Source organism: Phoxinus phoxinus, assembly GCF_949152265.1.
Source record: "Phoxinus phoxinus genome assembly, chromosome: 24".
Classification (NCBI taxonomy): Eukaryota; Metazoa; Chordata; class Actinopteri; order Cypriniformes; family Leuciscidae; genus Phoxinus; species Phoxinus phoxinus.
The window spans coordinates 7392190-7407692 of NC_136899.1; the positions used below are offsets into that span (position 1 = coordinate 7392190).

Below are 15503 nucleotides of genomic sequence, written 5' to 3' on the forward strand. Positions count from 1 at the left end.
AAAAAAAGTTTTTGTGAAAACTATGAATTACATTGTAAATGTGAACGTAAATGTCTTCTCTGTCACTTTTGATCAATGTAATGCATCTTTTCTGAATTAAAGTATTCATTTCTTAAAAATAAAATAAAATCTTACTCACCCCAAACTTTTGACCAGTAGTGTAAGTCTATAGGGTAATTGATTGCAGATGCCATATACATTTACATCTTGTTACATCATACAAAGGCATTCAGAAATTAATACTAGCTTACTGTCTGTAGCTTATGGACCAGATTTACTAACAGCCTGTCAGCACAAACCCTCTTTTAAACCTACAGTCAGGATTTACTAAAGACGTGCAGTGGAAAATTGCGCTGAAAAGACGTGGATAGGGTTATTTTTGCGGCTGACCTTATTGCATATGAATTTTTACACAAAATGTATGGGAGGAAAGTATTTAAATTAATCATGCAAGGTCATTTACTAAGGTTTGTGCTATAGTCAATTTACTGATATTTAACTTTCCACTCCGATCTGCGCTTTTTTGGAATTGCACTAAATCTGGCCCTATGTGTGTAGCTTATAATCCAAATACTTTTCGGTGTCACTGTAATTGTAGTCATTAAGCTTAACTCATATTGGCGAGTAACTCAGGATCTGCTCTTTAGTCTTTACCTTTGTAAAAAAAATTCCAAGAAATTCTGGGAAATCCTCATATCTGACAATCAATCGCACATAGAGGCCAGCGAGGCAAGGCTAGAGAGGAGATAAATCACCTGACACGTCTTTCGTTCAGTCCCTCCTCTCAGTTGTTGAAGGTGAGCTGGAGTCACTGAATCTGAAGGGCTCTTTTGAAGCTCTTTTGAGGGTTTGGAGGACACATTTTGTGATCAGATATAATCTGCTCCACTTCACTGCTTCACTAATGTTTTTTGTTGTAAGCACTCAGGATATTAGCTAATATTTCTCCTTGTTGAACAGATGTTTGATTAACCCTCGGCAAGGTCAATGCAGAATCACCGGTGTGGACGAACATTTGTGTGCAAATTAAATGCATAGTGTTGTTCAAACATTTGCCACAAGAATGCCTTAGATTCGGGATCAGAGCCAAAATAAGGGTAGTGTGAATTGAAAGGTTGTAAATTGCTGCGTCAGTATGTTTCATTTATCGCATGATCAAAGGTTCAGGAACAGGAAAACTCAATGTCAGTGAAGACTTTTTTTCCATCGGCTCTTTCCAGAAATAGTCAAATGTTTCCATGACCACGGAGGGTCTCAGAATAATAAAAAATGTCATCACTCCTTTTGTTAAGTGTACAAAGCAAAGTTTTTCTTTCATCTTACTCTTTCATGGTCACTGGTCACGTGACAGTAACAACATGGCAGATGTAGTACATTCGATCTTTTTGTGTTTTACTGAAGAAATAAAGTTTAATTAGCTTTTATTTTAATATTTTCAATTATAGTTCTTTTTTAGTTATTCAGTTGTTTTTGCAATGATTTTTATTACATTTTATTCAAATATATTTCTAAATGGTTTTAATTTCGCTTTACTTTTATTTTAGTTTGTAATTTTAGTTTCAGTTAGCTGCCAAGTTTTTCATCTACTATTTATATTATTAGTTTTTATTAATTTATTTAATATTTATTCAATAGCTTCAGGTAATGATAACAACACTGCATGAGTGCGAGCAAACGGTGACAGAATGTTCATTTTGAGTGAACTGTCCCTTTAACTTTGCAGTCGTTCACTACAAATCCCACTTTGTTGTATTCTGAGAGCGGAGCGGGGCGGGGGGGTAGTTATGTAGTGTGTTTAGGTATACAGTACTGTGAGGTATTTATGCCACTGTGTGAGCCACTATGATTTAACAAAAGCCTCTTGACAAAACAAGGCCATCTGTTCTTTTGGCTGTCTAAACAGTTTTCCGTGGCTTTGTCTGGCTGTTTTTGCCGAGTGAAATTCCCATGTGAATGAACGGTGGAAACATCAAGGACTCACAACGTATCTGAATGTTATGACGTCTCTTCATTTAGTATCTCAATGTCTGTCTGTCCTTCAAACATTCCCTCAATGGTCAGCATGCATAACGTCACAGTAATGACTTTACATACGCTCAATCTGTAAGAATGCCAATAGTTGACGATTTTGTGACTATCCTCGAATGCATAAAACCAACATATGTCATTGTTCTGTGATGTAAAATTGTGCATGGGACTTGTTTTATGGACGTATTTTCTTCAGGAAATGTAAAATCCCAACTAACTTTCTGAGAAACATTTCTACATTGACTGGATTATGCTGTCATAATATTGTGTGTGATTGTATTTTCATTTGCAGGGGGAGCCTAGCTGCCGTTCAGCCAGCCCGACCAAAACCTTCTTCAGCCGGGGTCCTTTTAGCCGTCCCTCGAGCCCTATGTCTGCTCCAGCCCGGTCCAGAAACAGCCCTGGATCTCCCAAATCCATCTTCCCCTACTCCCCCAACAACGACTCCCCGCCCAAGTGTTCACGTCGCCGCAGCTTCACCGGAATGTTCCGTTCGTCCTCCAAAGAGTCCACGAATCCCTCTACGTCTCCCGTCAGCATCAAACTCTTCTCTCGGGCCAGGAAAGGTAAGACACGTGTCGTCCGTCTTTCAAACAGCTGCCAGAATGCTTCAAATCTGAAAAATGCAACATTTAAAGTGGTCATATATGATGCCGAATCACATTTCCCTTCCCCTTTTGAAATACTTTTGTTGTAACATGTAAACATAGTCTGACTTTTGTACCTTAAAAATCCCTAGTTCACCAAGACCATATATTGAAACTGTTAAACACACACTAACGTTCAAAAATATTTTTTTGAAAGAAATGTATATTTTTATTCAGCAAGGGTGCATTAAATTGACCAAAAAAGCAAATCATAATTTTTGAATGATTTCTGGTGGATCATGTGACACTGACTGGAGTAATTATGATGTAAGTATAGTTCAGCTGTTATCATATAGGGATAAATTAAACTTTTAAATAAATAAAATAGAAAACAGCTATTTTTAATTGTAATAATATTTCACAATATTACAGTTTTTTTCTGTATTTTTAATCAAATTCAGCCTTGGTGAGCATAAGAGACTTCTTTCAAAACCATTAAATAGATTTACCATCTTTGGAACGGTAGTGCACGTAATACGTATAGCCTATACAATTTAGCGAAATTTTGTGATGCCACGTGTTTTTATATATATGTTTTAATGCAAGAAACTTGTAATACTTTATTGAGAATGTTTTTTTTTAATCTAAAGTATGTTTTATATGTAGTGCTCTACAATTATATGATTGGCACTGGGTTGTTGAGTTGGCGGTCTTCCATAAATGTAGTCAGTGTGAGAGTTTGTGATGTTAATTCTATGAGATTTAACTCGCACTTAACCCTTAATTTCATTTATGAAGTTAACATTCATCCAGATTGTTTAAAGTGAATTATTATACCAGGATCCAGATACCAGCATAAAATATCAAAATTGATATTAGCATTGGTGAGATGAGATGCTATGAATGCCATTATCACATCAGTGTGTGGCGTGAGTCAGCATTTAGTGAAACCTTTCACGGGTTGTCTGGGTCTGGCTCAGCCCGGGGTGTGTGTAATGTTGTGGATAATTGCGCTGTGTGCTGATTTAATGGAGGCGTGGGTGTTTCTTAATGCATAAGACCCTGATAATGAATTCAGCTTTCAGACATGTTATCCACGTGAGTCTGATTTAAAGATCCATATAAACTATTTACATTTATATCTTAATATTTTTTAATAGTTTAGTATTTTTGAGGTATTGTATTATGATATAAAGTTACTGTCCTTGATACTGTAGGTTTGTAGTCCGAGCTCTAGATTAAATGATGTGTTACTCAAATGCATGTGTGTGTGTTATCCTTGGTGACTAATGACTTTGTGCTTTCTGGGCTCCTGACAATATTTATTTTGTTGGTTGTGGTTTAAATGTCATCAAGAGTAGAAGATGTTGAAGTGAAGATAATTTAAACTATCCATGTGACGTGACATTTCAAATGACTGTTATTTAAAAGCACACAAAAACATTGTTGACACGTAGTACTTTGCTGTTGTCTCTGAGTCAGTTTAACAAGTTCCCACGAACTGAAAGTGTAATCAATAATTATAAAATTAAAGCTTGTCTTGGAATAAGTATAAGAATGGAATGACCTATAATTAGATGATTAAGAGTGATTAAGTTTGTCTGAGTTTGAATATCTGTAGTACCGCGGTAAAGTAGTGAAAGTAGGTTAGGTCATGGGTCTTATATTTACAAATAACAAGCAATTTTTATAATATAAACTAAATATACATTTACATATTTATAAATTTAATTTCAAAATAGTAACTTATTTTATAAATATCTAAATTTATATTTTTGTTCATATTATACATTTAATTTTATTTTTAATTGTTTAATTAAATTAAATGTAAAAATATCAGGTCACTATTTAATGTGTGTGTGTGTGTGTGTGTGTGTGTGTGTGTGTGTGTGTGTGTGTGTGTGTGTGTGTATATAGTATGTAAGTATAAATTATGTATAAAATTATATGTAAAATATATATATATATATTTATTTTTTTTATATATATATATATTCATGTTTAAATTGTTTTATTAATGTGTGTGTGTGTGTGTGTGTATATATATATATATATATATATATATATTGTTTAATATATATTTTTAATAATTATTTATTTTAGAAATAAACAAAAATGTATATTTCTGTTAATATTATAAAAATTCTATATTTTAATTTGTTCAATAAAAATAAAAATGTGATATATCAGAACTCTATTTAGTGCAGTTTTACTGTAACAAGTGATTTCAGATTGAATAAAAATTCAGATTGTAAATGAATATAGTGGAAACAAAAATGCAGTGTAAATGTGTATTTTTGCAGTGTGTGGGCGAGTGTGTGTGTAGTTGAACCACACGCAGGACACAATACACACAGTTGGGAATATTTGTCTTCATACACATACACACTTATATAACAACACTATGCTTCACTGACGAGCCAGTAGTTGCTTTGGCCGGGAGACGTTCCTGTCAGCCGAAAACAACAGTATTGATTTATTATTCAATACTGGAGTTGGAGCAAAGCTGGATTCCTCTGTCTGATTGTAAGGCAGAGCTGGTCCGATTAAAACACATCAAAGGAGACGATTAAAACATTAGAGGCACTCGAGAGAGAAAAGGAAGATGTGTTTCTGGACTACGTTTTTTTATTACTTGATTATATTGATCTGTATAATGAGGTTTTTATCTGCTAAGTGCATTTGGCTGGCACACCCACACCCACACACACACACACACACACACAGAGAGAGAGAGAGAGAGAGAGAGAGAGAGAGAGAGAGAGAGAGAGAGAGAGAGAGAGAGAGAGAGAGAGAGAGATATGGGATATGGATCCATTTCAGCATTGATAAGATCCTGGTTATCTCAGGGCTAGTTGTCTTTCTGGACAGGTGTGTTTTTGGCTGAGATGTGTTTGTGCCAGTGACTCTGAGCATAATGAACACTGATGGACAGAAGCTTCTGATCAAGCAGTGTTTGTCATTCAGGAAATGACACTCTTGCCAGAGAAATTCTAAATCCTTCTATATCCGGGAATTGGGCTGCACCCAGACAGTGACATCAGTGCAGAAAGCACATAATTCAATCACGGTTGCTTTCATTATATTAGCTGAAATTAATCCTCGACTCAAGACGTTCTCAGAGCTCCTTAGCACAGGCAGCTGGAGATGAGGATGGCCGTATGTCGTATGTCTCTAAAATTATAACAATTCAGTTTTTGCCTCAATAAGACGTGATTAGGAAGGAATGATGCTGTGTCATCCTCTATTCACTGATGCTTGTATGTGCCACAATATGATTGTTTGGTTTTATCTCCACCTAGTGGACAACATTTAAATGTTGCATTCGTGATATATTAATAGTCATGATTATATTATATATATATTTTTTTCAAAACAGTTTTTGTCAATAAAGCTCTTATGCTCACCAAGTCTGTAAACAGTAATATTCTGAAATATTATTGCAATTTACAATAACTATTTTCTACTTTAATAATGTAATTTGTTCCTGTGATGGCAAAGCTGATCCTTCAGAAATCACTCAAATATGCTGATCAGGTGCTCAAGTAACATTTCTTATTACTATGTTGAAAACAGTCGTGCTGCTTATTATTTTTTTGTGGAAACTGTGATACATGTTTTCTTTTATGAATTGAAAGTTCAAAAGAACAGTATGTATCTTTGGTAACATGATAAAAATGTCACTACTGTGGCTTTTGACCAATTTAACGCATAGTCTTCATTTCCTTAAATTAAAATTATTTTTGTCCCCTAGAGAGTCTAGACTTCTATAAACGAATAGAAAGGTTTAGTGGGTTTTCATGTCATGTTCCTGTGCGACCACTAGATGGAGGCAAAGTAGTCTAAACACAATTATTGCGAGGTCGTTTGAGGATCTTTCTCCAATGGTTTTCTATCAGATGGTGACCCAGGACAGTATTAGAAATGATTCACAAACAAAAGTAAACAGAAGCAATCTTAAAATCAACTATTGAAATTCACGAGTTTCATACTTCTGCCAGCCAAAAACTTAATTTGATATATAATTAAATATATAAAAAAATATTTATATTTCATTGATCATCACATATACAGTAGTCAAAACATTTCATCAAAGTTATACATTTTGAACAATACCAGTTCTTGTTACTTTGATTAACTTTTTTTGATCCACTTCAAATGTTGACTACTGTATTTGAATCATATAAATACAGTCATGTATAACTTGCACCAGCTCAGCATCAGGGCCACAGACACCCATGTGTTCCCAGGAGAGTGAGAGTGAGAAAGACAATGAGAGAGAGAGCGATATCGAGCATTCAAGCACTAAAGCGAGTCAGTGGGGTCTTTTCTACCTGTCTGTCACACATCCTCCCGCACTTCACCACAGGAGCTCTGAGACCCAGAGCGCTGATTCACAATGACTCACTCACAGCACTTGTCGCCAGGCAACGGTTAGATCAACAGCGTGTGCTCGGGGTCCAGCTGACAGATGCCTGCGATGAACCGAGTCGCAGAGCCTTATCTCAGCAGTGGACTGTCACACACTGTCCGAGTTCATCTGTGTGACACGATGCCCTCTATACTGACCAAAAAAGGCATTATTGCTCTTTTACCACCATCTATGGGTAAAGAGAAGAAGTAGCCTACATGTTATAATTATGGTTATAAAAGTTATAATTGTTTCAGTTGGTATACTAATAGGCCTACAACATAGACAGGATAATTATATGCCACCATGCCTCTTATAGTTAAAAAAAGTACCATGGTATTACTATGATATATATTTTTTTAGTACAGTGGAAGTGCTATTATTTTAATATGCTATTATAGCATTTATTCATATTTTAAATGATTTTATTTTTTCAGTTTTTATTTTTGTTTTAGTACTTTTATCTGCTTTTGTCATTTTAATTTCTTTGTATTTCTATGCATTTTATTTAGTAATTCTAGTACATCAGTATTGTAAATTGCTGGTCACTGTTTTGTAGGTTTGGTGTTTTTAATGTCCTTTAGACTATTCAGGATGATTTAAGGCCCACAAGAACGATAACTATAAGTAAACTATTAATTTAAAGTGACAGGAACTACAACAGTGTGGACGCTATATTGTGTACTGTAGTCTATAACAATATAGCGTCCACACTGTTGCAGTTCCTGTCACTTTAAATGCTTGAGCTCTTTAAAGTAGGATGTATTCTGATTGGCTGTCAATGTCCGCTGGAAAAAAAGTAGGCTAGTTCTGAAAGTGATTCCAACCATCGCTTGTCATTATACTTGTGTGTGGACTCTACTATTATTTTATATTTAGAACAATTTTTAGAACTATATCTTTATCATTATAGTTATCATCCTGGGTTTGAACGGGCCTTTAAGGAGTATAACCCAAAGATTTCAGCAGCACTGGTCCTATGATGATATGCTGTGAGCTGATGCCAGCGCTGCTGTTATGTAATCCAGACTGTGAGAGACAAGAGTTAATTTTAGGCCGGGATGTGTGGAGAGCAGGGGTTGGTTCTGTCAGCGCAGAGAGAGTGATAAGAACCCTTTAGGAATCATCTGACCCTGCTGAAATATTCAGGCTCCTGCCTCTGCGTCTCTTTTTTCCATCTACACACACAGAGACAATCTCACTGGGAAAATGCATGCTTGTTTTTCAGACGTCCGGCTGGCATTAGTGAGAGCTTCACCTGCCAATTGTCTCGTAGGTCTTATTTATATACAAAAAAAAAAAAACATTATTAATAATAATTATATTAAATAATATTATATATTTCTTTCTTGCCAAGTAAATGTGTCCTGAAATAAATAAAATAATTTAAATGACTTTTTTCACTTTTTTATTCAAATGCTAATTTATATAATTTAATTAAAACTTTAAACTGGATAATTTTATTTGTATTTATTTTTTATTTTAGAATTGTATATTTTATTTTATTTTGTTTGTTTCTCACTAAACACATTTTTTATGAAATAATAAAAGTAGGCCTAGTACATAAAAGTGAATCACTTTTTTCAATCTTTTTGAAAAATTTAAAATGAAAATGAATCAATTTAAAGCTTTAAACCAGATTTAATTAAATATAGTAGTACTATATTACAGAAATAATTTTAAATGAAAGGCTGGTGGTCAACATAACTAGAAAGTTTTCATCATTGTGCCATTTTCATCTTCTAACATGTAACCAAACATCTGGATAACATCTAGATAATGTTTGAGGAATGTCTCAGTGCTGTCGTTGTGCCAGTGGATTCCTCACCCTCATTCAGGCCTTATCTGGGAATACTGTTCATCCCTGGATCAGAGGATGCAAAGAGCACGGCCATGTTTGCACATCATTTCCTGTCAAAAGATGTAACATGGGCATATCTTTATTAGGAAAGAGTCTTCACGTGTCTTTTCTGTTGTGGCGATCTCAGAACATTTCTCACTGACAGAAACGTGCATCTCTGACCTCTGAGAACAGTTTCGTGTTAATTCTGCCGTCAACACCTCACTCACATGTCAGTCCAAACCTGTATGGCCTTCAAAAAGGACCCTAAAAGTGGTCTGTTTGTCCGTCCATTATGTGTTGCACTGATTTTCTATACCATTTCATAGGCTGCCACCTTCTTTTCTCTAAAGTCCTTGAGAAAATTGTTGAATTGGCATCCGTCGGCCTTTGCGTCGTTTGATCGCTTTGATTGGTTGTTCAGTTTAGCGAATGAGGAAAGCAAGCGCTGCTTTGTTTACATTTGTATATCTGCAATCCAAGTTTCGGTTTCCCTTTTTAAATGGCGAATATAGACTTGCTACTGCTAATATAGACAGTTATTTCCTTATACGCGCAGAACGCACATTCTAGTTAACAGTCGCCTTCAGTCCTTTTGGTGTGTTGAAGCACAGCTTTTTGGCTGAGACGCAGCTAGTTCTTTTATGTCGGCTTGGTGAGACTGACTGGAAAAGTTAATCTGGCTTGACTCCAGAAGTACAAGGTGACCTACAGTAGAAAAGCGCTCCATTCTTAGATGTCCAGTGACTTGGCATCGCTCGCTCTCACATGAAAGCTTATTAAATCAGGCAAATGGAATAGGAAAGCTTTTCCAGCACTGACACCATATAAGAGCAGGTCAGTTGGTTGTGGATGTCTGCTGCCTAGCCTGTGCCAACTGAAACAGAACCGCATAAGTGAATGATTTGGACCACTCTACATACTGGGCAGCAATCCACACCACACGAGAGATATAACTCACAATACTTTGATGTTAGCGTGTTGCTAAGCTACATGGGTTGGCCAGAGTTCCGAACTGAAGAACTGGCTCCCTTTCAGTTCATGAGTGTGAAATAGAATTAGCCACACTCCACAGGAACACTTTCAGAAAAAAAGGTACAAAGCTGTCACTAAGGCAGTACCCTAAGGTACAAAAGCAAAAAGTTACCCATATGTACATCTTAAAGTGCTAATATGTACCTTCCAGCTACTATTATGCACCTTTTAGGGGTTAATACAGTACAAAGATGTACCTTTTCAATCTTGTACCTTTTTCTGAGAGTGAAGTTGAATTGGAATGATAGGAAGAAGAGTTTACTGAATTGCAATTCAAATACATTCAATACAGGAAATGGATACTGGAAAACAAAAATGACCTTTCCTTAAAGTCCAGAAAAGTTCATTTATTAAATATAATGAAATATGTAAAGTAAAAAAAAAAGTTTTATACTGTAGGTTGGTTGACATGCCTGCATTACAGTTAAAAAACTTGGGAACGTTCTTTTTTTTTAGCAAGAACACGTTAAATTGAACAAAAGTAACAGTAAAGAAGACGTTTATAATGTTACAGATTTCTATTTCAAATAAATGCGGTTCTTTAGAACTTTCTACTCATCAAAGAATCCTGAAAACATGTATGGTTTCCACAACAATATTTAGAATTAACATTGATAATAAGAAGAAATGTTTCTTGGGCAGCAAATATAATACATTTTAAAATGTGTATTATATGTAGCCTATATTATATGCCACCCATGCCGGTGACTCTGTTTCGAATCCCGCTTGGCAAGGGCGAAATTGTCAATCACACATTGGGGGGGACAGCTGTGGGACTTTTTGTGTTGGCGCATGCACACATTTTTTTAATCAAAATAAAATAAACGTCAGAGTCCGAATGTTTGTAATTGTATAACACAACAAGGAATTTTATTACATCGGATCGCCAAACCAACGTATACTCACCCTGTAATGTTTACAGCATCGGCATCAATTACAAGCCTGAATTGACAACAAAGCGGCCATGATCTCTCTCTTATATTCTTCTATAAACATATAGTGGCTATAAACATTTTGATTACATTACTGTTACAGGATAACAATTTTCTAACATCAAGTCTTGAGCAATGATAGTAAAACAGTTATGTACTAATCAGGGTATCTGCAAATTTTTTTAAGTCAAATTTAAGGCTTTTTAAGACCTTTTTAAGACCTGAAGAAATCAAAATTAATACTGTACATTAGGGGTGTGCAATATTAACAAAAATATATCTCTATATTTTCAAAGTTTTGTTGATAATACCATTAGATGATATTTTACTGATTTTGTACTGGTACCCTGGCTGGTTTAGGCCTGTTGTTGATAGCAGACTCACGAAGATATTCATATTTAACATATTCTATGCAGTGGTCAGTTTACAGTAGTGACCGAAATTAACATTTTTATTAAGGGGCAATATTTTCCACCTTAAATTGATTTCCAGGGACATTTTCACCTAAATATGGAAATTATTTCTAAACGTATTTAGAGGTATGCATCACCTTTTATGTCAAATTCTAACATTCAAATTAAATTCTATTAGAATAACACAGCACCACTGACAAATTAAATAATTACATAAAAATCCATCCTTGCAGTGCAGAGGTGACACAGAAGCGGCATCCGAACTGGCATTACTATATATTTACACTTAATGTGCAATTGCATAAATAAAGCTATTCATTAAATATGAAACTAAACCCGCCAGTAGGTGGCAGTAAGTCACTGTCTTAATAAGCAAGTTGTTGGAGTCATTTATTCAACCGATTTGCCGATTCATTCATTCATTGAATCAAATGATTCCTTCAAAACGCGGATTTCAGTTTTTTTTAAAAAATCGCTGTCTGTTGGACTACAGTTTCATTATGAAATTCTCGTCGGCGAAATAAAGGTGGAAACAAACAATATTGTGTCTAAAAAGTAACACACAAATGTTAACTTTATTGTTAATTTAACCGTTGTATAAAATAAATACAGTTTGTAGGCCAATGTAGGCTCATACAGTAGCCTATGTCCTATTTTCAAAATGCTGTATTTAAAAAATAAAAAAATAGGAAGAATATGTTTGCATCACAATTAAATTCTTGACACATCTTGACAGGGCGCTTGACAGGGCAGAGAGAGAGAGAGAGAGAGAGAGAGAGAGAGAGAGAGAGAGAGAGAGAGAGAGAGAGAGAGAGAGAGAGAGAGAGAGAGAGCGAGCGAGCCCCGGCCGCGCGCGCGCACTCACCCGAGCGCTGTCTGCTCTCTCTCTCCCTCGCGCATATTAATCAAAATCAATTGATACGATGGTATCGAGAGAGAAAAAACGTACAGTTACGTTAGCTAGCTGTCGGCTATAGCTTGTCAATACAATAGTCCCTCCCATTCATACAAGCTGTGTATAGTAGGCCTATTACAGTCGAAATTCACAAATTCTACAATTCGAAATTCTAGTGAAATTCACCTGGTCGTTATCTAAGGGATTATGTCAGCCAAATACAGGATATTTACCATTCATAGATAGCCAAATGTCTGTCAGATTTGGCGCTCCTAGCTCTTCTTCTGTTTGGTTTCTCCTAACTCACTGACGGTGCACGAGCTGCTAATTGGTATAGGGAAAACATGACATGGATTTCAGGAGAAATAGGTTTTTGTTCATGTAGCCTACTATACATTAAAACAAAAACCTATTTCTCCTGAAATCCATGTCATGTTTTCCCTATACCTTTAGCAGCTCGTGCACCGTCAGTGAGTTAGGAGAAACCAAACAGAAGAAGAGCTAGGAGCGCCAAATCTGAAAGTAAGGCCAGTCGAATGGATTTGGGAAATAGACCGGCCGGGATTTTATATTTTCGGACATCGATATTGCCCGCATAATCAATCATACAGTATGATCAAATATTGGGGGGGGGGGCAAATTGTCCTTCTTTGAATATTGGGGGGGACGTGTCCCCCTGTCCCCCCATACAATTACGCCTATGCCGCTTGGAGTGATGTGAGTATAGGACCAGTCACATAGGCAGCTCGCGAGGTTAAAGAACAGATCTGCTGTAGTGGTCTAGAGTGCACAAGAGATGCAGCTTTTTAAAAAGCTGACTGCATTTTTGTCCTAAAAAACAACACCATGTTCTTTCCAGTGTCCTGTTGACCCTGGGACTTTAAAGACGTCAAAGCACAGGGGATTTTGAAGGAATTAGCTGCTCCCCTCTCACCAAAGGCACTTTCTGGGCCCAAAATGAGCGTCTTTAGAAGTGCTTAGCAGGACCCTAAGTGCCCCTGACAAGGAACGACAGCGGAGAGTTTGGAAAATGAGAGGTGATTACTCAAAGCCCATCTAATTCTGCTTACGCAAGTATCTCTTGGCATCAAGCCTGGCAGTGTGACTTTACCCACTATTAGGGTGATTAATTTGGTGCCTTGAGTGCACTGACAGAGAATGATTTGTTTATGATGGTACAGGAAGAAGGGGGCGATCAGATGTTGATGGCAATTATCACCAGGGACATGAATTCATTAGCTAAAGTGATTGTCACCGAGATTGTTTTTCTTCCTTGAATGGAAGACCCTTAATGACCTAGATATTGGGTTTCGCCAGGGCATTATTGAGAGTTCCAGATTTGCTCTGTTACAGGGAAAGATACAGATTTGCTCTGTTATTTTCTGCATCTATTTTAAGGAAAGGTAAGCTTACATTACAGCCAGAGTAGAGCAAACATGTACAGTACCAATAAATAATGCAGGAACACCTTTCAGAGCTTAATGAAGTTTCATTACTTGTCTGTCTGTCTGTCTGTCTGTCTGTGTATACATACAAAATTAACTTATTTTCTGCACAAATCTATGTATTACTCTTTAAACCGTTGGTTGCACCACTAATGAACCTATAGAAATAAGACTTCTTGCATTAAAAAGGAATGTTCTCCCACAGTGCTGAATTAATTTCAGTTTGGCAAAGTATTCGGAAAGGTTCAATCCTATTTTATGGTCCCCTGACTTTGTTTTCCACCTTAATGTGATTTTATTCAAATCAACTGACTCTAAATCAAAGGAAGTCAGAGACCACATGAAATTAGAAGATTTCATTTCAACAAAGTGAATTTGCCTCACTAGACAGTGATGAAAGTATATTGAATATTCATGAGTGGGCGTGGTTTACTGCACTTTGACCAATCACCAGCAATTCCTAACCAAGCATGGGTCGGTTTCACTGTACAGTCTCACTGTTACACATGCTGTTTTTAAGGCTTGCATTCACACACACACATACACATGCTGGCGTACACACCGCTGCACTTGACAATCTGCTGCCGGCCGACCACTGATTCAGAAGAAAGAAGCAAGAAAAAGAAGTTGAAGAACTCTGAAGGAAGGACTTTGAAGAGCATGAAATAATCCTTGAAGAGCACCTGTATCTGGCACAAAGATTGGGTGATACTGATCCAAGGCCCGGAGGTAACTGAAGAGATCCAGCACCGTCTATGGGTACGGCATTACCTATTGCACTGTCCACAGGCTCTCCACACGCCCTCGCCATCCATGAAACGATTTAGCAGCCTGAGAGGGATCAAAAAGCGCAAGGACCAAGAGGGGCGGACAGGGAGACGGCAGTCAGAGCCCCACGGCCTCCTGGGAACCAGTAAGATGGCAGTTAAGACTTATTTTGCAATTACATGTTTTTTTTTTTCATGCGATTTCATTTCATTCATTTTTTTCATTTCATATGTAAATAAAAATATTCAAATGGGCCTAAAACAAGACATACAAAATAGGTACAATTTTCAGATCGCAAATACAAGGTTGCAAATACCTTTTTTATACAGGTGGAAATGGGCTTCCATAGACTTTCCATCATATTCAATATTCACTTTAATGGGCTTCCGACTTCCAACCATATTCTATATTTAATTATTACATTTTGGATTTTTTTTTTGCTTTCTGTATTTTATGTTTAACATGTTCATAGTTGATATGATGAACTACACCTGTGTGAACTTGAGGAGAACTTAATGTTCACTAAAAATCACTACTAAAAAATAATTGCGGAAAGAGATGAGAAAATTGAATTTCTTTGCACAAGACTGTCCCACAGTTTCACAGACAAGGCTTAAGCCTATAGTCTGTTGTGGATATTATCAAATGAATCTTCAATGTTAATAAAAGTTGTACCCATCTAAAAGTAAAAGAACACATCTAAATGTAAAATTTCCATTACAAGTCCCACACTAAAATGCAAAAAAACTTGTACAGTCAGATCTTAAAATATGTCACTCCCATTGTTTTATCTCAAGATGCACATCAGTAATGCTTTTTTTTCTAAGGCACGTTTTTTCTAAAAGCTACTTAAATGGCCTAAATGAACTAATCTAAGCCCTGTCTGTAAAACCAGCCCTTGGTTTGATATTTTTAATCTAATGTAATGACATTCAGATGTTTATTGGTGTCTAAGGCATTTCAAATCTTTCTTTTTGACAACTGAAAAGTGAAACATCTTTATATGAAGTTACGTCATATCTTCTGAAAAAAACCTTGTATATTTCTTCAACTTTTAGTCTTATATTTGTCGATGCATTCAGATCTCAAACTTGAAAAGTCTCATTTCCCTTGTGTGTTGATGGATTTGTACAATAAGAGTGCAAGCAG

At 36.2% G+C, this 15503-nt stretch overlaps 1 protein-coding gene across 12 annotated transcripts in view; it reads left to right on the plus strand.

The window, feature by feature from the left end:
• The window catches only part of prkag2a (protein kinase, AMP-activated, gamma 2 non-catalytic subunit a), a gene marked incomplete at its 5' end in the record, with an annotated part of 51478 nt that overhangs the window by 6906 nt on the left and 29069 nt on the right, over positions 1–15503 (plus strand). For 9 of the 12 annotated variants that reach the window (XR_013796380.1, XM_079602385.1, XM_079602377.1 and 6 more), the window contains one exon: positions 2321–2594. Coding sequence is in view for 11 of the 12 variants with exons in the window: in XM_079602385.1 (XP_079458511.1) it covers positions 2321–2594 (274 nt within the window). Of the gene's footprint in view, positions 1–2041; positions 2230–2320; positions 2595–14094; positions 14500–15503 lie in introns of those variants that run through there. The other 3 variants (XM_079602388.1, XM_079602379.1, XM_079602390.1) reach the window with 3 other exon arrangements.